The following is a 22,835-nucleotide window of genomic DNA, read 5'->3' on the forward strand; positions in this document are numbered from 1 at the left end:
GTATTATTCTTTTCTTCCCATTTCTTAAACTGTTTTTGCTTGTATGTATGTTTTTTTATATTACCTTTTGTAACTTTTGGTAAATATTGTGTGCTTTGTATTAAAGCTTAAAACTTTGATAAGTTCAGTCCTTGCTGCTCTATAGAACTGATAGTCCCCGATAGGGTCTTAACTTTGATTGCTGAGGCACAGCCAGTGCCCATATACTTCAGTACATTAGCAGAATTTTGGCATCTGACTTGCCTTACAAAGTAATATGGTCAGTGGTGGAAGCGTGCATTCCCTGGCACGATTTATGCCCCATCTTGCAACAAGTGTAGGATTACGGGAATAAAATGGATTAAACTCTTGAAGTTGTACACACTAACATGCTGAGAAGTTAGGTTGCTAGTGGGGGGAGAGCAGATTGAAAAAGACCACCAGAATATCGCATAGACAGACGATCACAGAAAAATATAATAGATCCCAGGAAATATTGTTTATAAAGTCCTGAAAGGCTGCAGGAGTATCGCACAGGCTAAAAGGCATGAGCAGATATTCATAATGGCAGTCATGGGTATTGAATGCTGCCTCCTTCGTTTCCTTCATGGATGCAAATAAGTTTGTAAATCACATACGGTCTAAATGTAGAGAAAACCTTGGCTTCTCGTAGTCTGTTGAACAGCTTGGAAATCAGGGACAAGGGCTTCTTGCTCTTGATAGTGATGACATTAACACACCAATAATAAATAGAGGGCCACATAAATCCATCTTCCTTTATGAAAAAACCCCACCCCAGCAGGAGAGGAGGATAGAATTCAGTTTTCTCTTTATGAAGAGCTCCTTGGCTCTCCCCGTGAGCTTCTCACATACTTATCTCCAGAATTTCTGCAGCACGTCACCTATACTTTGGATCTTGCTCCCTCAATGCATCAGACTTTCCACCAGATAGAAAAGCTTCAAAGGGAACCTGAAAACCTACCTCTTCAGACAAGCCTGCAGTCTTCAGTAACCCTGCTGTCACCAGAACAAGAGAACCTACTGCCATCTACAGTCTCCTTTCCCTGTACACTATAAGGCGGGGTCTTCTCTCCCTTCTAATGAATTTATTAGTCATTTAGTTGATGGGTACTGTTCCTGTTTTATATATGTAATGTGGTAGTGGTTATATGTAATTTATATGTAGTGTAATTTATGAGTAGTTAAATCCCTATTTTTCATTTCTTCAGCACCCGGAAATTAATTGCACTTCAAAAGAAATAAATAATATAGCTCCAATTTGCTTGTCCAGTGGAACCATGACAAACCAAATGACATCTGTCAGCTGCTGTGGCCGCAGCTTAAAGTTAGACAATGACTGAAAATTTCATTCTAGTACCTAAAAGCAGTTAGGGTCATAGCCATACGACAAGACACTGTCCCGCTTTTTGAAAAGGTATGGAACCCCTGGATATCCCACACTAATGCACCGAACGTAAACTATATTATGAGACTATAGGCAGAATCCCCCACAATAACACGCAAAAAAAAAAGATAATAATAATAAAGCAACCACTAAAACACCCCTACATTCACATGCACATTAAAGAGAAGGAGGGTGAGATATGGCCCCCCCACCCGGGTGAGAAATAAAATGAGATGCTGACAAACCTAAATTTACTTATGGAGAATGTACCCTGTCCATTGTTAATGTTCTTGATATTTTTACCCCTTTATTTCCTTCCTCTCCACTTTACCCTCCCCTCCCCCCATGTCTCCCAAGTGTCACCCAGCCCACTATAACAACTTCCCTCTTCCCTCCTCCTTTACCACATCTCCTGTTCTATTAAGACTAACAAATTAGTTTAATTCTAACGATACTCTGTTCTACAATATTGAATGTCGCCCCCTGCGCGGGGTCTGTGAGGCAGAGTGTTGCCAACTAGGGATGAGCGAGTATACTTGTTAAAGCACTACTCGCTCGAGTGATGTGCTTTAGCCGAGTATCTCCCTGCTCGTCCCTGAAGATTCGGGAGCTGCCGCGGAGCTGCAGGGGAGAGCGGGGAGGAACGGAGGGGAGATCTCTCTCTCCCTCTCTCCCGCCAGCTCCGACTCACCTGTCAGCTGCGGCGGCTCACGAATCTTCAGGGACGAGCAGGGAGATACTCGGCTAAAGCACATCACTCGAGCGAGTAGTGCCTTAGTGAGTATACTCGCTCATCCCTATTGCCAACCCTAAATTCAATTTCAATAAAACTCTTTGAAACATAAAAGCAGTTAGGGTACGGTTTGCTTTCATGTGGAGGCTTGTGCGACCCTCCAAGGACATGCCTCACTAGACCATCACTAACCCATTGTCAAACCGATCATTTTGGATGATGCTGCACATAGTATGATGATCACCACGACATCTTCAGACTTCCACATCTCTTCACAGAGCATGATCATACTGAGCACATGTGAACAGAACAGGGTACCAATGGTGGAGCTGCCAATTAGGCATTTCTCTAACAAATGTCAATAGCACAGCACAACGCTAGCTGGTGAGCACAGGTCCCAATACAAGAGGTTGGCCCCTCATGCCACCTTCACGGTGTCAGTTTCTTTCAGTTTGATCTGAAACATGTAGATAAGTAGCCCACTGGACGTCATCTTGCAGGGCTCTGGCAGTGCTCCTCCTCGCACCAAGAAGTAGATACTGGTCCTGATGCTGGGTCGATGCCCTTCTCCGGCCCTGTCCAGCTCTCCATGTGTAATGGCCTATGTCTTGATATCTGCTCATGCTCTTGAGGCCATGCTGGGCGACACAGCAAACCTTTTTACGAAAGCACATTTGGATGTGCTATCCTGAGTTTTATTGCCGATCTTCACCTTTGTTAACACACATTACTATTGCTAAGAACCAAGCGAATCATAATTGCTGAGTTTAAATGTGCTTTTTATGGAGGCATATGTAGGCTTAGTGCTTTAAAGAGCATGAGCTGTCAACGCTCCAGGACTTAGATACTCATATGGCAATTGTAGATGCTTATGTTGGTGGACCATGGTGAGCCATCACTCACGACCCTTGCTAGTTCACTGGTTTTCCGTCTTTGGTCAACTTTTAGCAAGTACTAACTTTTGCATACCAGAATACTACGCAAGCTCTGCCATTTTGGAGATGCTCTGACCCAGTTACCTAGCCGTGACAATTTGGCCCCTGCCAATCACAAGTTTCTTACACCTGCCTATTCCTTCTGCTCCCATAACAGCAATCTCAAGAATTGACTGTTCACTTGCTTGTTTATATATTCCACCCCTTGATACATGATAATAATCGTATTCACTTCATGCACTAGTGCTTTTAAGATTATGTCTGATTGGGGCATTGTCAAGTGAATACAACTTTTATGCAATTTATTCTTTTAAATCAACGTACAGGAAATAGTAGAAATCGCTGTGAGAACTTACCATATCCTTTGGTGAATACATCGCGAGCAGATTTTCCTAGGTCGGCATAAGACGGAGGTATGGCCATTTTCTACTGGAAAAGAAAAGATTAATGTATTAACAATAGTAAATGTATGCGTATTTACATTTTGAATTGCGACTTGATATATCCAAAAGAAATGTTCTAATTTCTCCTGCAGAATAGAGATCTGCAAAGAGTGTGGACCGACAAAAGGTGAATGCCACTTTACCCAGCCAAAACACTCACAGCTTATCAAAAGGTCACACCTACTAAAATGTTCTTCATATCAAGTTTTAGAGTGCACCGTGTACACAATCTGAGTAGCTCTATCATGGAGGTGCACATGTAATAATAGGTTATCCACACTACATTTATATTTCTTGAAGTGTAGTAGAACTCTGTATTGCCAAGCTTATTCACATTCATTCCATTCTACTGCACTTGATGTGGTATGCCGGGCAAAGAATACAGGGAAAAATGTACTAATACCAGCATTTCCAATGTCGGTCTTGGCATAATTTCCCTGGCGTGCGAGGCTCATACCTCTTCCATGTATTAGCTGCATCAATGTACAAAAACAGAAACTAAGGAAGATGGAAGAATACCTTTGCAGCACCACCTATTGCCTTGTAAGTCTCTTCATTCACCTTCTTGGTGTTTCCTTAAGGAGTGATGATATTCCTCCCGACCCACGTCATAGGCCCTTCACTAGCCAAACCAGAACCCCACTGCACACTTATGAGGGGCAAAACCCTGAAACAGCTGGCTTGGTTTTCAATTTCTAATCATTATTACAAAGACCTGTCTAAAGGGTCAGACATTGATAAGCAGGAATGCGACCATCCAATAGGTGGCGCTGCAGCAGTATTGTTCCATCTTCCTTTGCATGTATTTCCCAGAGGCGCATGAATGGCCTTATAAATCTCGTCATTCACCTTCTCGGTGGTTTCCTTAAGCAGTGATGATACCCCTCACGATCTAAAAAGAAATGTATACCAGGTCTGATCTGGCATATAACCAAGCAGATCTTTTCCCAGAAGGCAGCTATAAACAGGACAGTCCCATTATATCTGAAAAAGGGAAGCCTCAAATCGCCTGGCATCTCCAGCAATTAGGCCGAATAGCCAGATTAAGCCTATGCAACAATGCTGGGGTGTGGTAACAAAGATATAGTACTTTACATTGGTTCTCTTTTTTGGTGACACAAATAGAGGTTAAGGCCTCCCTCACACAGGGCGTTTGCAAAATGCTGCCTTTTCAGCCCAGCTGAAAACGCTGCCCATTGATTTCAATGGGAGACTCAGCTGAAAATGCCCAAAGATAGAACATGCAGCGCTTTTCAAAGCAGCGTTTTTTAGCCCTGTGTGAGCAGCCCCATTGAAATGAATGGGAGCCTTGTACAGCGTTTAGCACAGGGCTGAAAACGCTGCTGAAAGCGCCCTGTGTGAGGGAGGCCTTAAGGCAGCCCTTCCCCAAATTAGCCCCCACAAATGATCTGGGAATTTTCTCTTAAGCAGGATTCCCATTTTACCGTATAAGAATGTCGACCGACAAATTGTCCAGATGGGGGCGTATTAGGGCTCCTAACCAATTGCAAGTTTGTGCTTCTGCGATTTTTGTGCGATACGATTTTAACATTAGAAGGTCCCATTGACATTTGCATAAAAAAAGAAACGCAGCGATATCGCAGCGTTAGAAAAACGCTAGTGGGTAGAAGCCCTTAAGTATAGGTCATCAAGTTGATCGGCTGGGGTTTCAAACGCTGCGCTGAACACTGTAAAAAGCAGCAAGTAGGAGAGTGGCCTTACAATTGCAGTCCTTGGTATAAAATAAAATAAATCTTGTTATTTGTATACCACCAACTTATTCCAGAGCGCTTTCAGGTATTTTTTATTACCCCCCCACCAAGCTGGGTACCAATTTTGCTGACCTCGGAAGGATGAGTCAACCTTGAGTCGGCTATCTGACCCATGTGGGGTTGAATTTGCAACCTTCAGGTCATGAGCGAGAGCTTAGGCCTGCATTTCTGCTGCCTTAACACTCTGCGCCACACGCAGAGATTGCTGTATTGTACCCTAATATTTTTATACATATTTATTAGGTCGCCCCCTCAATTGTCTTTTTTCTAAACCTAATAACCACAATTTTGATAACTCTGGGTATTGTAGTCGCCCATTCCATTTATTACTTTAGTTGCCCGCCTTTGTACCCGCTCAAGCTCTGATATGTCCTTCTTGAGTACCAATGCCCAAAACTGTACACAATATTCTATGTGTGGTATGACCAGCGACTTGTAAAGAGGAAGAACAATGTTCTCGTTATATGCCCCTAGACCTCTTTTGATGCAGCCCATGATCCTATTTGCCTTGACAGCAGCTGCCTGACACTGGTTGCCTCCAGTTAACCTTACAGTTCTCTAAAATCCCCAAGTCCTTTTTCATGTCAGCGGTTTTTGGTCATTCAGATTTTGGTTCATTGGTGACAAACAGTTTCTCAGAATTTAGCAACTGCATTGTGGCTAATAGGAGGCCTTTTTGGGTGGCATTTGTTTCTTTAACTGGAATTGAGGACAACACCACATTCTGCCTGGGATAACGCCATCATCATATTGCCTATACAGAAATAAAATCACCATCTTAATGTGAAAACAAATAATGTGAACATGAAGCACACCATTGTTTTCTGGTGAAATTCTCCACTATAAGCCTATCTTTCCATTTGAAAACCTGAAGTTGAATACAACGTGGTGACATTCAAGAAAGCCACCATGTTAGTGACAGTGTAACAGTTTCCTCCATCCTCAACAACCTTTTTTATAAAATTGGATCACCATTCGCCAAACCATTTTCATTTTATATAGGCCGTTCCTTACTTTTAAGACACCCTGTATATATAATACATAAATACACACATATGCACTAAAGCATAACCGTATAACCACTTAAACTTCAGAGATATCAAGAAAGAAGAAGTGATTGTGAATCAATTTTCCCCGCTCTGGCACAAAATGAAAGTTACAAAAAGGTGCACCGGAGAGGCAACTACGAGACAACCACCAAAAAGGAATGATATTGGTGGCAACAATTACTCTTTCATTATCCTTTTTGACATATTCGTCTCTAGTTTTGCATTGTGATAGTGTCCTTCTCACGACTGGTAGCAAGAGCTGGTATCTGCATCTCAACCTGGTTGCACAGATAGTCCTGCTCCTCCAGGATGGCAAATCCATACATGCTGTCTCAAAAACATTTGCTGTGTCTCCCAGCACAATCTCAGGCTATTACACGAGAAGAGCTGGATAGGGCCAGAGAAGGGCATTAACACAGCATCAAGACCGAAGATACACTTCCAGAGCCCCACAAAATGACCTCCAGAGGACTACTGTGTGACCAAACAGACTCCTTGAGGGTGCCATGATGTCCACAATGTCTTGTAGTAATACCTTTTCTCACAGCCCAGCACCATGCATCTCGATCGGCATTCATCAGAGAACACCAGAATTGGCAAGACCAGCATTAGCACCCGGTTAACATATGAGAGCAGGTTTACACTGAGCACACATCTGACTCATGAAAGTCTGGAGACGCCATGGTGAACGTTATGCTGCTTACATAATCATCATCCAGCATGACCATGATGGTAGTGGTTCAATGATGGTGTGGAGAGGCATATCCTCGGACGGTCAGCAGATCTCCAAGTGATAGGTCTGAAAATGGCTCAGAGGATTTCATCTCTTACACTAGTGCAGTGAGCACAGTTCCGCCTGGTATAGGACAACGCCCGGCTAGATGTGCCCAGAATGTGTAGGCAGTTCCTGAAGGACGAAGACATAGATGCTATTGACTGGCTCTCACATGTTCCAGACCGGATTCCAACTGAGAACTTCTGTGGCATTCTGTAATTACCGTATCCAACACTGCCAAGTAGAAAAAATGTCCAACAGCTCACTGACCCAGGCATAGGAGAAGATCTACAGGTATTTATTTATTAAATAAACTGAAAAGATCACCCAAAATTATGGGAGAGATGACCACAATACAAAAGCCTATTAATTCTGCTGACACTTTTCTGGTGCCATCCAAGTCCATAAATTGTCTCCTAGATCAAAAATTATGCGGTAGAAGATAGCAGGTGCTTTTCAAAGAACAAATTCTACTAAATGAACAGCCAAGCAAGGGCCTCCTACTCCTCCAAGGAAAAACAGTAGAATTACCAAAAATTACAACAAGGGAGACAACAGGTGTCGTGCTTTTTTATAAAAGCAAAGTTATAAATTTTGCGAAGGACAAACTCTACCAAGTGAACACAACACCCAAGCATGGACCATCTCTAAGGAAAAGCTGTAGAGCTTAGCAGTTTCTTGTGCTTTAGAACATTTTCATTTTGGGAGAAGAAACAGGAGGAAACCTGGCAGGAGCAAGGCAGGAGCAAAGCAGCAGCAGCAGCACCACCACCACTTTGAGGGCACAGTATGCCTTTGATATACGATATATAAATGTATGATCAGTCATACGAGTAAAAATTGCCAGCGTGCCAACTAATCAGTGGAATCTGCCAAGGAGGTGCAGAAGTCGGGCAAAATCCATGCCCGAATCATTTTTATAAGTGTCAGGCGATCCACGTTGTCTGTGGACAGGCGGATGCATCTGTCAGTTATCACCCCCAAGGTGTGCTAAACACCCTTTTTGGTAGCACACTGGAAGCGGGGCAGGCAGTACCTCTAAAGCATGTTGTCACATTGAACAAGAACATATGTGAATTAGAGGAAACACTTGGTGACATTATCAAGGTGCCCTGGCTGCAGATTGGCTGCATGCTGACCTCTGTACCAGGCATTATGGGAAATTTGATCTTACTGTGAATTTAGCCAAAAATTGGATTGTACACACCTAACTCGATTTAGCAAAAATCTTGTTGATTTTAAATCACCCGTCCGATCAAGACGAGCAGCACTAGTTGCAAACTGAATGAAAACAGACCAATAATTTCCCTGTGAAACTATCTGCATGGATTAGTACAGGTGTATGCCAATAGCCCTGTGTTCTCTTCTGTTTTTAATATTCATTCATTCTTTGGAAAATGTGCGTGTTTTTGGAGAAAAGGTCAACCCTTTTTCAATCCAATTTTGGATTTGGGGTTTTCTAAAAGGCTTTCTCTTTTTGCTGTTATACAACGGTGCCATCTGTTGGCTAAAGCCAGTGTGTGTGCGTCAGAGAGGCTCAGACAGAGGAATGACTGGCAATAGATGGTAAAAATACCCTGTTGGACGTCTTCTGAAATTGCAGCTGTACAAGCTTCAATCAGAATGTACAGTGGATTGGAAAGTGTTAAAGGGGTTGTCCCGCGCCGAAACGGGTTTTTTTTTTTTCAACCCCCCCCCCCCCCCACTTACCGGTTGAAGATGGCCGCCGGGATCCTCTCCCTCCATGGACCGCAGCTCTTCTGTGCGGTCCATTGCCGATTCCAGCCTCCTGATTGGCTGGAATCGGCACGTGACGGGGCGGAGCTACATGGAGACCCATTGAGAAGATAAGAAGACCCGGACTGCGCAAGCGCATCTAATTTGGCCATTAGGGCGAAAATTAGACGGCAACCATGGAGACGAGGACGCCAGCAACGGAACAGGTAAGTGAAAAACTTTTTATAACTTCTGTATGGCTCATAATTAATGCACAATGTACATTACAAAGTGCATTATTATGGCCATACAGAAGTGTATAACCCCACTTGCTGCCGCGGGACAACCCCTTTTTAAAGCAACCTTCCAGACATGGACAAACAAAAGGAGGCCGCGCCCGCTTCTCTGTCCACCTAATGTACACTGTGCATTTTAGTATGCATCATTAGTCTAAGACTTTAAACCTACTGGGGACTGAGCCAGAAAATCCTCTATTTGTAGTACATAAAGAGAGAGTACAAAATCCTCATACACTGATGGCAGACCCGCGCCCTTTTGCATAAATTTAATGCCTCCATCTCCTCTGTTTGCTGGAGAGATTTATCAAGTGAAGATACCTCCTTTCATATTTTGGGGAGTGTCTCCGTCTCTCTTCCTTTTGGAGGGCAGTCAAAGAGCTGAGGACCTTTTTTCCTCTGTATGCCTTTGGACCCTTTTACTACCAAGCGCTTGAATAAAATTCTCCACTACACAGTTCCCTCATATTTGGCTGGCAACTAAGTCACTTACAGCCTGATCATGGAAGCAAACTGCTTGGATTTGTATGCCAGAATGCAAGAAATTAGTTTACTTCAATACTCAACGGCTTCTGTTAACGCTCTGGATTGGATTCAAGTAATCTGGGATCGATGGGACACCTTCACTAACCTTACATCCCGGTGAAGATTGCTGCCTTCAATCTAGAAATTTCTATGACTTGTGCACCTTCCTTTTTTACCTCCCCTTTTACAACCCCAGCTGGGGTTGCCTGCCGGGCACTGGGTTCAACTCCGCTGCGGGGATACTGCATGTGGGGTCTGACCCACCCGTGTGCAGACGGCCTTGCTTCATTTATCTGTCTAATTGATTTATTTTAGATCAGAATCATTTAATGCATGGAAATAGTTTATTATGTTCTTGTTCGATGTGACAGAATGCTACATCTCGTGTGTCCATGTGCTTGTACTGCAATTTTCTCTGGTCCTATTATTTTGATATACAACTTTGCCATTATGCAGCATTTGGTTTCTCTTTATATATTAGCTTGGACATCCATATCGTTTTGTTTGCACATACCTGGTTTCTTGTTGAAAAACATAAAATGACAATTACAATAAAATGAACCAAAAGCATGTTAGTGGCCCTTGCTGAAAATGAGCCGCAATGGGGTTAGAAGTCCTAAATTTACAGCTGTCACTTTTCAGTCAGTGTGCAGAATGGGAGGGTATAGTAGGGAACAATCAGCAGCATAGAAGTCATTGGCTCTTTGATTCGCACATGTAGGCTTCTTTTTTTTGTCCAGAAGAGGAGCGAAAAGGTAAAGACTTACCCATCTAGTCACTCCGCTGCACCGTTTAACCCCTTGAGTGGCGGGTTTCTTACCACCCTGTCAGACCCACTAGGGCAGTTTTTTTAATGGGCCAATCAGTTAATTTCCAGTTGCGTTCCAAGCGCCATAACTTTCATTTTTCTATTGACATAGCCATACAAGTTGTATTTTTTGAGGTCATCATTTTTGGGTATATATAATGTATTGCATAACTTTTGTAAAAAAAAATTGTGGGGAGATTGGAGGAAAAAAAGATATTTTGCCATTTGTTTTTTAGATTTCATTTTTACGGTGTTCAGTGTGCAGAATAATGAATGTGATAACATTATTCTCTGAGTCAGTACGATTCCGGCGATACCAAGTTTATACAGATTTTTATGTTTTGCTATTTTTGTGCGTTTAAAAAAAAATTTTTCTTAAAGGTTTGCTTTTGTGTCGCCACATTCCAAGAGCCGTATTAATGTTATTTTCCCATTGCCAGAGCTCTAGAAGGCCTGTTTTTTGCGGGATGAGCTCTAGTCTTCATTTATCTAATTTTTTGGAACATGTAAATTTTGCTCGCTTTTTATTCCATTTTTTTCTAGGGGCAAGATTAACAATCTGTAATTCTGGCATGTTTATTTTTCACTGCATTCTCTGAGCAGTATAAATAATATATTAAAGTAATTCTACAGGCCAGTACGATTATGCCAATACCAAATTGTAATCGTTTTTTTCTTTTTCACAATCTTAAAAAAAAAAAAAGTTTAAAATCGCCCTCCATTTGCCATATCTATAATTAAAAAAATCTAAATCATAAAAGAAAAATACACATTTGGTTTCGCCGGGTCCGTAAAAGTCCGATATATCAAAGTAGTGCATTATTTACCCCACACGGTGAACACTGTCCGAAAAAAAAATAAAGACCGCCAGAAATGCACTTTTTCAGTCACCCTGTCTCCCAGAAAAAATAAGAAATAAAATAAGAAATAATGTCATCATGTCAGATTTGTTGCAGTTTGTGTGTCGTAGAAACAAAACGCACTGAAAGATGTTGGAATGTCATTTTTTTTTCATTTTACTCCACTCAGAATTTTGTAAAAGTTTTTCAGTACATTATATGGTACTTTTAAATAGCACCATTGAAAAATACAACTTGTTCCACAAAAAAACAAGCCATCATGCAGTGACGTCGATGAATAAATAAAGGAGTTGTGATTTTTTAAACAGGGGAGGGGAAGGGGCCGTGTCATTAAGGGGTTAAATAATGTACTAACTTCCTTCTCTGGGTCATTACGACGCAGGGATCCCACATGGGTAACTTTGTTTTTAATTTTTTACAAAGTAAAGGGAGAAAAGTATTTTTATTTTTTTAAATTATTTTTCTACTTTTTAATTTTTTTATTTTTGTTTCTTTATAGGACTTCCACAGAGACCCATCAGGACGCCCTGATCACATTTCGGGGGTCCGATGGTGACAGCCCTTTACATGCTGCAGTCGCATACACCGCGGCATGTAAAGGGTTAACACAGCAGAGATCGGAGGTTTTCTCCATTCTCTGCTGTATAAGAGCTGGTGCCCGGCTGTCCTCTGACAGAGGGAGCCCCCTCCCTCTGTCAGCCCTTTACATGCTGTGGTCGCATAGATTTATGGCAATGTGCTCTGCAGGTCCCATAGTGAAACATATATCGCTATAGTGGAGCTCATCCCGGAAAATGTCCGGGCGTGTCTACTCAAGGGGTTAAAGGGGATTTTCAAATTATTTTTTATAATATATTAGTTTCTCCTACCGTAGAAATTTATAAACTGACAACTGGGTGTTACCAGTTGGGGTCTGTGATTACATAGACTGCCACAGTCCAGTTAGTAAAACCCCAAGGAGAATGGGAACTACCTGTCAAGTTATTCATAAATTTCTAGGAGAGATAACAGAAGATTGGTACAATGTAGCGTTGTAAGAAAAGATACTCCGAAACTCTTGTTTAGGCCTCCTGCAGACGCCGAGTCGGATCCTGCTGCAAGAATTCTTGCAGCGGGATGCGAGCTGTGCCCCTGCAGTGACCACAGCGCCTCACCTCCTCCCATCGTCTTCTCCACTCTGCTATCTGTTGGCTGCATGAAGCAAATTGCGTCTGAGAATTTCAGGCTCTACTCGCTATTGGCCATGTAAATACGGCCTTGTGGAGAACATAAGTATTTACAAAAGTAGACATATCAGAAGAAATAAAAGGTCCTTTTAAGGGAAAACAAAGGAGTGCAGTTCAATTACTCTGATTGTAGACCTTCCTCCTTGCTAGAAGGTGCAGTCTAGGCCACAACTGCTCATGTAGCTGATTATTTTACCAATCTGCTGTTGCTGTCAATCAAACGCGGTTGTAGATAACACTGAGCTGGACAAGTAGCAGCACATAACTGCAGAGCTACACATCCTAAAGACCAAACTTGCACAGCACCAAAGCTACAATTTAATCATGTAAATATTGAAATTTTTTGGAGAAACTGTGATCAAGTAGTAATGCAGGAGTCAGCCATTTTTTCTGGGCTTTCAGTGTAGTCATCTGTTAAAGTGACCTAGATGTAAATTCTTCCTTTATGTCGAAGGATGGCTGGCTGCAGTCGGAGAGGAGTCTACGATCCATGACTGCATCCATCACCCAGACTGACCTTAGAGTGATCAATGCACTGTTTCTTTCGTCACAATACCTACCGCAAAGCAGACACCAGTGATTAAAGCCCCATTTTTACGCAACGATTATCACTCAAAATTCATTTAAACAATGTATTTTAAGCGATTATTGTTGCGTGTAAATTCTAACAGTGTTTGCTTTTCGTCTGAATGATTTTTAGTTCAGCTTAAAATCCATAGTTTGGGCAGCTGATAGCAGGGACTGCATGCTGTGATTCGCCACAGAAGCGCTGACAATATTTTATTCAGCTGCTGACCTGCGGGAGAACAATAGAGCTGTATGCAGATAACAGACTGCAGCAAAGGGAGGCTCATTACATGCAAATGAGGCTAATAAGCTGCTAATGGGCCCATTAACAGCTTATGCAAAAATATCGCTCAAAGTGTCAATCATCCTATCTTTGAGTGTAAATGGGGCTTAAGTGACAAAGAACTAATGTATGAAAAGAGCTGTTATCTTTACCAATAAAGCTTAGCGGGAACTAGTAATGTTCTTTATGCTGATGATAGCACAAGTGGTGTCAGACACAGACTTCAGTGGTCTGTCACTTAATGGCTAAACGTTATTTGGTTCTTAAGAACTTACTCCGCAGCACCTGTCAAGACAAGAGTCCCTCTTATGAATACTAACCCCACCCGCTGTGGTTGACAGTTTTACAGTACATAGCAAGAAAATGGTCAATAAGGGTGGGTAAGTGGGGTTTAACAACAGCTAAGCTGATCTTTTGCCAATGCTGTGAGTTCAATATGCAAGTTCTTAAAAACCAGATAACATTAGCCTATAAATGACAGATTGCTGAAATTAGCATGTCTGTCACTACTTTATGCTCCCCACCGATCAGCAAGTTATCCTCTATAGTGGACAACTTGATATTCTGTGACAACCCCTTTAAGGTGCCCATACAAATTAGATGAACGATCGCCAGACCCAAGATTTTGCTAGGATTGGTTGACCATCTAATATGTACGATGTCCTATCTCTTCCCCAACGGCATATGCCGGAACTAATTCATCATGTGTATATGGGGAGGGAGGAGGAAGAATCAGGAGAAATAATGGCAATTTAAGGTGTATGGGCACACCAATTGTGGTCATAGGATTTTTCAGATAAATTTAGTTGCAGTAAAATAAACGTGCTTTATATGTCAAACAATTCAAATATGTTTACAACGGTATAGAAGAATTGTTTATGCAACATATGAATCCCCAATATGAAATCTGTGTGTGAGAAACAAACAAGTAAATTACACTAAGGTATCTTGTAATTCTATGGCCATCTTATTGTATGTGCATATATGGTCTCAAATTAGAGTGCCTGGACAATTGCCTAATGTGTGCCTTATTGGTCTGATGACCAAGCCTGGACCACCTGCACATTACACTTCATAGCAGTCTGCAGCGTTAGACATCCATCATGTTCTCTGTGGTACGTCACAGATTTATTGTTAATTGATCGTTTTTACATTGCATTAAACAATTAACAAATGGACCCCAGTGTGTCCTATAAATCAGTCTTATAAGTGTCCTCTCTACAATGCAGCTGTATATCTGTCCCAGGTGTAATACAATTCACAGATGCTACAAGGATGCCAGAAACCCACTTTAAATTCTTGTAATGGCATCGTGGAGACGGGATATCGGTTCACGGGAAGCATTTGTTTAGTTTAGAATACCAACATTTTTGTCACAAGAGGGAGTCAGTCTTTAAATGACGTTACTTTCGGCGATGGGAAGGATTGCTAGTATTAAAGGGAACCCATCACCGCTGCTGTTAGGGGAGGCGACAGGGAACTGGGTGATGGATTTTGTATACTGGTTCTTGCAGCGTCCGCCGCTGAAGATCGTGCAGCACACAGAACTGTTTGCAGAGCCCCGTGTGCGCGCTCCCGTACAAGTCTACATGCAAGGGAAGAGTGTAGAACTTGGCCATATAGCCATAGGTCCCTCACAGAGATGATTTTTTTCAGTGTTTAGCACTGCGCTTTCAGCACAGACCTAAACACTGTCAGAGGCTCCCATTGTTTTCAATGGAGCCTCTCATACAGCCGTTCGATTGCGGTGCTTTCCAACGCCGTGATTTTTGAGCAGAGTCTGTTCTATTTTGGGGCGTTTAGCGCACTTCATCAATAATGAGCAGTGCTGGCCGAGAATTAAAGTGAAACACGGCAAAGTGCCGAGATTTAAAATCGCAGCGCTTTGCTGCGTTCATGTGTGAAGGAGGCCTCACATTACAGTGGTTACATTTTCAACATCCAGTACAATGCTCTCTTTGAGGACCGGCACCTGAAACCACAATACACAACCCTATACATATGCAACTGGCTGAAGAGGGGGGGGAAAGCAGCCAGTCAACCTGGGCAATTCATTGGTGAAACCCCTGTATTAGGCCTCCTTCCCACGAACGGATTTCCGCCGCGTAATTTGCGGCGAAAATCCGCTGCGTTGCCCGCAGCCATTAGGTTCTATTGAACCTAATAGCTCAGGGCACACGGTGCAGAAGTCCGCACCGTGAAATCTCCCGTCCACACCCGCGGCATGCTCTATTTGCCGCGGGTGTACGCACGGACGGCTTCCATTGCAGTCAATGGAAGCCGTCCGTTCACGCTATCTCCCGCTGTAGCACAGCGGAAGATAGCGTGAAAGCGCTTCCCCGCCTACCGCCGCCGCGTCATATGACGCGGTGGGCGTGTCATATGACGCGGCAGCGGTGGGCGGGGAAGCGTCATGCGGAACCCAGAACTCCGGATCCGCTGGTAAGTATGGGGTCTCTGGGGGGCGCCGTGATGGGCTTCGACGCGGAATATTCCGCGGCGGAGCCCGTCACGGCCGTGTGCAGCCGGCCTTACTGGAGAATATGCACTGATTGTCAATCATCAGGCTCCGACCTCTGTTACTGCGGCACTGACAGGATAGGTCATCAATAGTATTTCCCTGGAAAACCCCTTTAATGTAAAAAAAAAAAACACAGCTTACTGCACTGTACCATAAATCACATATAGACACATATCCTGAGCTTCTCCAGTGTGATGTACACAGATAACCCAATAATGATCTACACATCCAGCCTTTCAGCCGCGTTAGAGAATTGCCAAGTGTTTCCCATTGAAAACCTCACATCGCACGCCGTGTGATTTGTTTTCTGGCCCCACTGAAAACAAGACATGCTGGAACCTTTACCAGCCCCGCGATGCAACGCAGGAGAGAAGAAATCGCTCATGTGTATGACTCCATTCAAAAGAACGGGTTTCACTTTGTGCAGCTCACGACACACCAATCTCGCACAATTTTCTCGGACGTCTGAAACTAATCAGATTTTCATGCTGTGTGTCGATTTCAGAAAGGGACATCACTGAATCGCGGGAGCAGGCGAGTATTAAAAAGAAACACCTGGGTCCCTCACCCATCCGCTAACACCGCCATAAGTTACTTTACATGAGGACATTACAGGTTCCCTTTAACGTGTAAAATAGAGACCGCTTTGTTTCCCACAGCTTCCATCCCTGCTAGGCCTTTATATAAGGATACCTCCTCTCACCATCCCGCTGTGGTTCTGACCTGGACCGCTGAATGGTGCTATGGTAAATGTGGGTGCTAACTTGGGTAAGGGGCGCAGTTTAGATGAAGGCTTTCTCCTCTTCCTGACGCTACTTAGATCCATTGGTAGCCCATGGGTTAAACCTGCTTACTCCGGAGACTCAGCGGGAACATCTGCACTCACACTGTATGTTGGAGGAGGGTCTAACAGTAGCGCTTGTCGTGCAGCACATCTGTTAGATGCAATTGCGGGAAATTGGGTTTTTTCCCCATCGAACTTCAGCCATGGAACAACGGTTGCCATCTGGATCCCAGAGTAACAACTACATTACAAATGTTACACAATGAGATTTAGTTAATAAAATTTTAAAAATTCTACATGCACTACATGCTTGACAGTGTAGTTTTTTCAACCTCATACAGCATCAACTATAATGACCTGAAACACCCCTTAAGGACCAAGCATCGGAAATTTACAGTGCTTGGTCCTAAGCTTTAATCCCAGGCCAATAGCAAAAGTACGGCATGGAGCTAAAGCCTATATTCCTGCAATCAAGCCGGTCTTCCGCTGTCAGCCAAAGCCGAGGACCCGGAGGAGAAAGTAGGAGCGCTTTTTAACCTCTTCTGCTTTCCAGAGTACATAGCGCTCAATAAGGGCTATGTACTACCAGGTGCCCTCTGTCACAGCAGAGCTGCAGAGTCCTAGCAGACACTGATCAGCTGTTACTGACTGATGTCACTACAAGGGGATGTTTTCCCCTGTAACTGGGGCTCCTATGGATGCCCCAGCTACGGTGGAAAAGTGTGAAATAAAAAAATAAACAAAACGACAATGTAAATGCCTTCCAGCCCTATATGCACGTCATGGGGGAAAAAAACGCAGAAAAAATATTGGCAGCTGAATAAAAAAAAAAAACTAGGGCAGTAAAACTACCACATGGCTAAAATCCCTAAAACATGTTTGGTCCTTAAGGTACAAAACAGCCTGGTCCTTAAGGAGTTAAGATACCTTCCTGTATTAAATCAAGACCCCGTCCTTAAACTCATTATGGAGTCAGGGTGCCGATGCATTTCTAAATGTGAAACACCTCTAGATTACGGTAGTCATCTCCCAGTGTGTCCCACCAACATGATACATAGGGTCTGGTTCACACCATGCCGGTATTATAGATGTGGCACTATTGGGTGCGCAATAAAAACGTGTCTTAAAGTGTAGTTCAGATGTCACGGTTCATGTCGGACTGGTGGTGCCCGCTAGGCTGGATGCACAACCACAAAACTCAGAACACAAATCAATGAATATCTTTCATGTAGCGATAAAAACCAGATAATTCATCGGTGGCAATCAAACATTTCATAGAATTACAGTCAGTGTTGTCAGCAGTTTGCAGGCTTATGGCACTGAGAAAGTCCATATGCTTGGAAGAGGCGGAAGAGGCTGAAGACTGCTTTATCCCTTTAACCCCTTAAAGACACGCTTTTTTTTCTTCTCATTTTCATTTTGTCCTCCATACTTTAAAAAAAAAAAAAAAGTCCTCACTCTTTATCCATCAACATAGGTGTCTGACGGCTTGTTTTTTAGCAGCACAAGTTCTTTTTTTTCAAAAGGCACTATATAATATACTGAAAGACCTTCCCAAAATATGTCTTATGACAGCCATAACTGTAGTTGTGCGAGGCATCCTATAGTTTCTATTGGTTCCATCTTGGAATATATACTTCCTTTTGATCACTTTTTATTAATTTTCTTTCTTAAAGACAGGGAGACTATAATAGCACAATTCTGACATTGTGCATTTTTTTCTGACGACATTCACTTTGATAGACTGGACTTTTACAAAGTGATATGAATAATGTTTATTTAGATTTTTTTTTTTACGATAAAATACAGGAAAAGGTTTTTTTAAAACTTTATTTAATAATTACTAAAACGATCACTCCTGCATCATAATTATACGACAGCAAGTCTGTCAAGGCACGCCACAGACATTCTTCATAGGCAATCTGCAATGGCAGCCCTGGGGGGTTTCAGAAGACCATCATTTGCCATGACAACCAAACAGCAGCCCGCAATACATTTCAGGTGTGCTGTTCAGGACCCCCAAGCACTGATTGGGGCATTCAAATGTCACTGTCAGCATTGACAGCAGCATTTAAAGAGTTACCAGCCATGATCAATAGCTGATCGGCTGGGGTCCGTCACTCGGGACCTCGAGAAATCAGCTGAGCGGGCGCATGGTGTTAGCACCGCAAATACGCAGAGCTTGGAATAGTCATCAATAGTATTTTCCACTGAAACCCCCTTTAATATCAGTTTTCCTCGAGACTTCAATTATGGAAACGATTTATTGAAATGACACGTTTACTTTGTAAATATTGGGTTGCATATTAATTAGTTCCCTTTAACCCCTTAGTTACAGGCCTATTTGGCAGCCTAAGGGCCAAGTTGCTTTCTTCATTTTTTCCTCATGGCATGCACTGTACAGGTTTAATAATGTAATAGTGTTGGTCCTTACAAAGGGGCAACACTAAGGCTGGGTTCACACAGGACGGATTTGCCGCGGAATCTCTGTGCGGCAAATCTAGGGATTAGCCAGCCATGTGGACAAGATTTAGCAAAGGTCTCGTCCACACAGGGCGGCCAATCCGTTGTGGCAAAGCCGGGCGGAACCAGCGATACAGCGCGGAATTGACAGCCGCGGCACGTCAATTCTTTTTTTTTTGTTTCCATTGCGGCCTAACTCCTCTCTATGGGGAGAGAAAGCTGCAACGGCATGCTGTGGGTTTTAAAGCTGCGGCTCTCCTGTGGAAATCTCGCGGCTTTGCGGTGCGACCAAGCCGCGAGATTTCTGCCCCATAAGAACCTAGCCCAAGGCGGCTCTCACACAGGCATTTCTTCACAGCATTTAGCGGGCATTTTCAACACCCACTAAAAACGCTGCACTAAGCCTCCATTCATTTTCACGGGGCTTCTCACACAAGCGTTTTAGCGCAGCATTTATAACATGTGCTAAAACGAACGCTGTGTGTTCTATTTTCAGCACTGCAGTGCGTTTTTGATCTTCTGCATTGCCCATTGAAATGAATAGAGCGCGTTAGAAACGCTGTGTATTATGTCACCAGGAGGGGAAAATATGGTGACGTCATCAGCTTACTTTGCCAGCGTTGCTACTGCACAAAATATGCAGTAAGAACGCAGGCAAATGCTCTGACTTCCTTTTTTTCCCCTCCACTTTTTTCAATTTATAGATCTTGTCCCACAAGGGGACTTAGATTTGTACAATACACTTCAATACTTCAGTACTGTAGTGTATTATATTGCCTATGAAGCTCAGGCAAAGGCCAAGCCTCATAAGCCACCATAGATGGCAGACTCAGAAGCCATCTGTAAACCTCTGCATGCAACCCATTGGGCCCACCAGATCACATTGCGAGGGTACGATGGGTGATAAAGGGAACCCCTGCCTCTGTCAACCCCTTACATGCCATAGTCACATAGGCCGCGGTTCGCACAGTGTTAAAAGGCTAGGGGAATCGTTGGGTTGTTGGGTCTCAGCTGTTAGGGCTTATTCACACAAATTTAATATGTTTGCGTGTGCAATATGCAGTGAATAGAACCCAGATCGTTCACACAAGCAATTCATTTATGCTCCCCCCAAAAATACAGATTATGTCCTATTTTTCGGCGTATTGTGCACAAAAACAGCACATATTAAAGTAGGTAGCTTGATACCTGCGACTTCGTCTACGTGGAATTTGTATTTTCTTCATCTATTTATTTAATTTGTGTTTCGCTGTGTATTGAAACATAAAAAGGTGAAATAGTGAAAGAACGTAACTGCTCGCAGCTCGAGCTATGCGCTAGATCTGACTTAGGGCTAATGCCCACGGCCGGATTTCCCCCGCGTGAAACGCGGCATTTCACCGCAGCTATTAGGTTCTGTTGAACCCAACGGCTTAATGTTCACGCTGTGAAATTCGGCAGCGTGAAATAACCTGCGGCATGTCCTATTTGCTGCGGGAATACGCGCGGACGGCTTCCATCGTAGTCAATGGAAGCCGGCCGTCACGCTATACTTCCGCTGTAGCACATACAACACTGCCGGCGCATCGTGTGCTGCACTGCGCATGCAAGCCAGTACATCATTGCAGGAGCTGCGCAGTGGATCCGGAGGCGAGTATGGGGTCTTGGGGGGGGGGGGGGGCGCCATGACGGACTCCGCTGTGGTATTCTGCTTGCAGAGCCCGACAAGGCCGTGGGCATGAGTGTCCACAGGTGCTTTTGAATTGCGGTCCCTGCGGCGATCATCCAGCCGCGGGGAACACAATGCACTATGGAAAGCGCAGCCCTCCTGTCCACGAGCGGAGAATCATAGCGATTCTCTGCCCGCGGCCGGCAATTCACAGCCTGTCAGATAGGGTCACCACAGAGATCCATCTGCAGGCTTCTGCTCCCGGGCAGCGGAGATCAGCTGTGGGATACTGCACCGCCCGTGGACAGGCAGCCTTACTTGGCATATTAAAAGAAGACCAAAAATGGATGGGAAATCCAATCAATAGGAAACCATTTGCTATACCTCGGAGGTGAAATTAAAGCTGCGCTGTGTTTGGTTGCTATGGGCAACACAGATTTTCTATAAAATCGCAATCCATGTTAATGTGTTTTTCGTTCAAGTTTTAATCCTGGGCAACACCGGGTATCCCTGCTAGCTTAATATTCGCATATGTGCGGCAACCACGTCTGCCCGTTTGAGGAGACCTACCTTATGATGTGCACCCTCCTCCCCTCGGCGCAAGGTGCAGCAGAACAGAGGTGCGCCTGCACATCACCAAATAAACCTGTCTTGTCCCTAGAGAACTCGAAGTTTTCGTGATACAATGTAGCCTATGTCCTTCCTCAGGATGCCAGCTATCTCCCTGCCAAATTTCACCAAAATCGCTTCAGTGGTTTAGCCGTGAAAAGACAAGTTACTTTCGTAATTATAATATTAGTATGGATTAAACTCGATTGCCCATTGAAGTCGATGGCCCCATACTTCCGTGTCTTTACGCACGTGCAAAAAATACACACAAACGCGCTTATGCCCATATGAAGCCGGCCTGAGCAGGCTGTAATCGGACAAAAAAAAAAAGGCGTAAGTCATTGAGGGGTTAACATTACAATCCACAGCTTCACAGGAGTACAATAAGTCCGCCATCTGTTGGTCGTATGTAATACATAACCAGGGCAGAAATATCCCCACGCATAGAAGGATAGAATTTGTCGTTGAGGCCTAGATACGCTCCACTGAACGCGGCAGGAAGGAAAATCTGGCACTAGTCGGAGGAACGAGGAGCGGCACTCAGGATCAAATGACATCTTATTTCAGGGACACAACAAATGGCTCGTCCTTGTAGAAGTCAGGGCAAGTATACAATGGACGCGCCTCGTGTTGGGCCACGAGCTGATATGTATGTGTGTGTATATATATATATATATATATAAATAATATATATTTATTACATACACACATGCTCCTGTGCAACATTGTATCACCGGATGGACTTGCCCTTTCCCCACCTCGGCTCCGTGTGACCTTGAGCCCGGCTGACCTGCTAACTGCCCCATATGAGCATCATGTGCCGGGGTGAACCTGAATGCCGCCTCCATAGAGGTCACACGTGAGCCGGACTACAACTACCGTGCTGCCCAGCACCTCGCTGGAGGCCAGGAGTCGGCGGAGCACTAGCAGAATGTGGGCGAGCTCCCTAGAAGGACACTAATCCGCGCACAATGGATGCTCCCTCCTAGTGACAGCAGGCCAAGCGTGCAGCATACCTGCAGTCACTCGGGGACTCCATGCATTGTAGTGCCGTGGCCTCCTGTGTGCGGTGCGGGGCGGCTCCCGGCCCGCTGACCCTGCAGGCGTTGTAGATACTCTTACCTTCAGATAGCACTGCCCGCTGTGCTGCAGCTTTAGATGTGACTGACAGTGCAGGAGCTGTGGGAGGAGCGAACCGGCAGGGGGCGGGACGCCGAGACAGCCTGGGAGAGTCTCGGGGTGACGTCACAGTAGTCCCGCTGGAACGTGATCTCGGCGGCTGAATCACAGCGGAATGGAACGTCCGTGATTACTGATGGCGGCGGCGGCGGGCCGCAGGGAGGGAGACTAATGGGGTTGGCTTCTAAAGGCTCGGCCACTTTTAGGGCTGCATCAAACCGGCGCATTCGCAATACCTTGAGAAATTGCAATGGGGATT

General features: G+C 44.1%; 1 protein-coding gene across 3 annotated transcripts in view; it reads right to left on the reverse strand.

The window, feature by feature from the left end:
* Positions 1–22,623, reverse strand: part of VDAC1 (voltage dependent anion channel 1) — a 42,907-nt gene extending 20,284 nt beyond the window's left edge. Inside the window, exons 1-2 of one of the 3 annotated variants that reach the window (XM_066591048.1) lie at positions 22,520–22,623; positions 3,409–3,481 (exon numbers count right to left, since the gene is read on the reverse strand). In XM_066591048.1, the coding sequence (XP_066447145.1) occupies positions 3,409–3,475 (67 nt within the window). In that variant the 5' untranslated portion in view covers positions 3,476–3,481; positions 22,520–22,623. Of the gene's footprint in view, positions 1–3,408; positions 3,482–22,413; positions 22,436–22,519 lie in introns of those variants that run through there. The other 2 variants (XM_066591050.1, XM_066591049.1) reach the window with 2 other exon arrangements.
* Positions 22,624–22,835: the final 212 nt, after the last annotated feature.

Source organism: Eleutherodactylus coqui, chromosome 2, assembly GCF_035609145.1.
Source record: "Eleutherodactylus coqui strain aEleCoq1 chromosome 2, aEleCoq1.hap1, whole genome shotgun sequence".
NCBI classification, from domain to species: domain Eukaryota; kingdom Metazoa; phylum Chordata; class Amphibia; order Anura; family Eleutherodactylidae; genus Eleutherodactylus; species Eleutherodactylus coqui.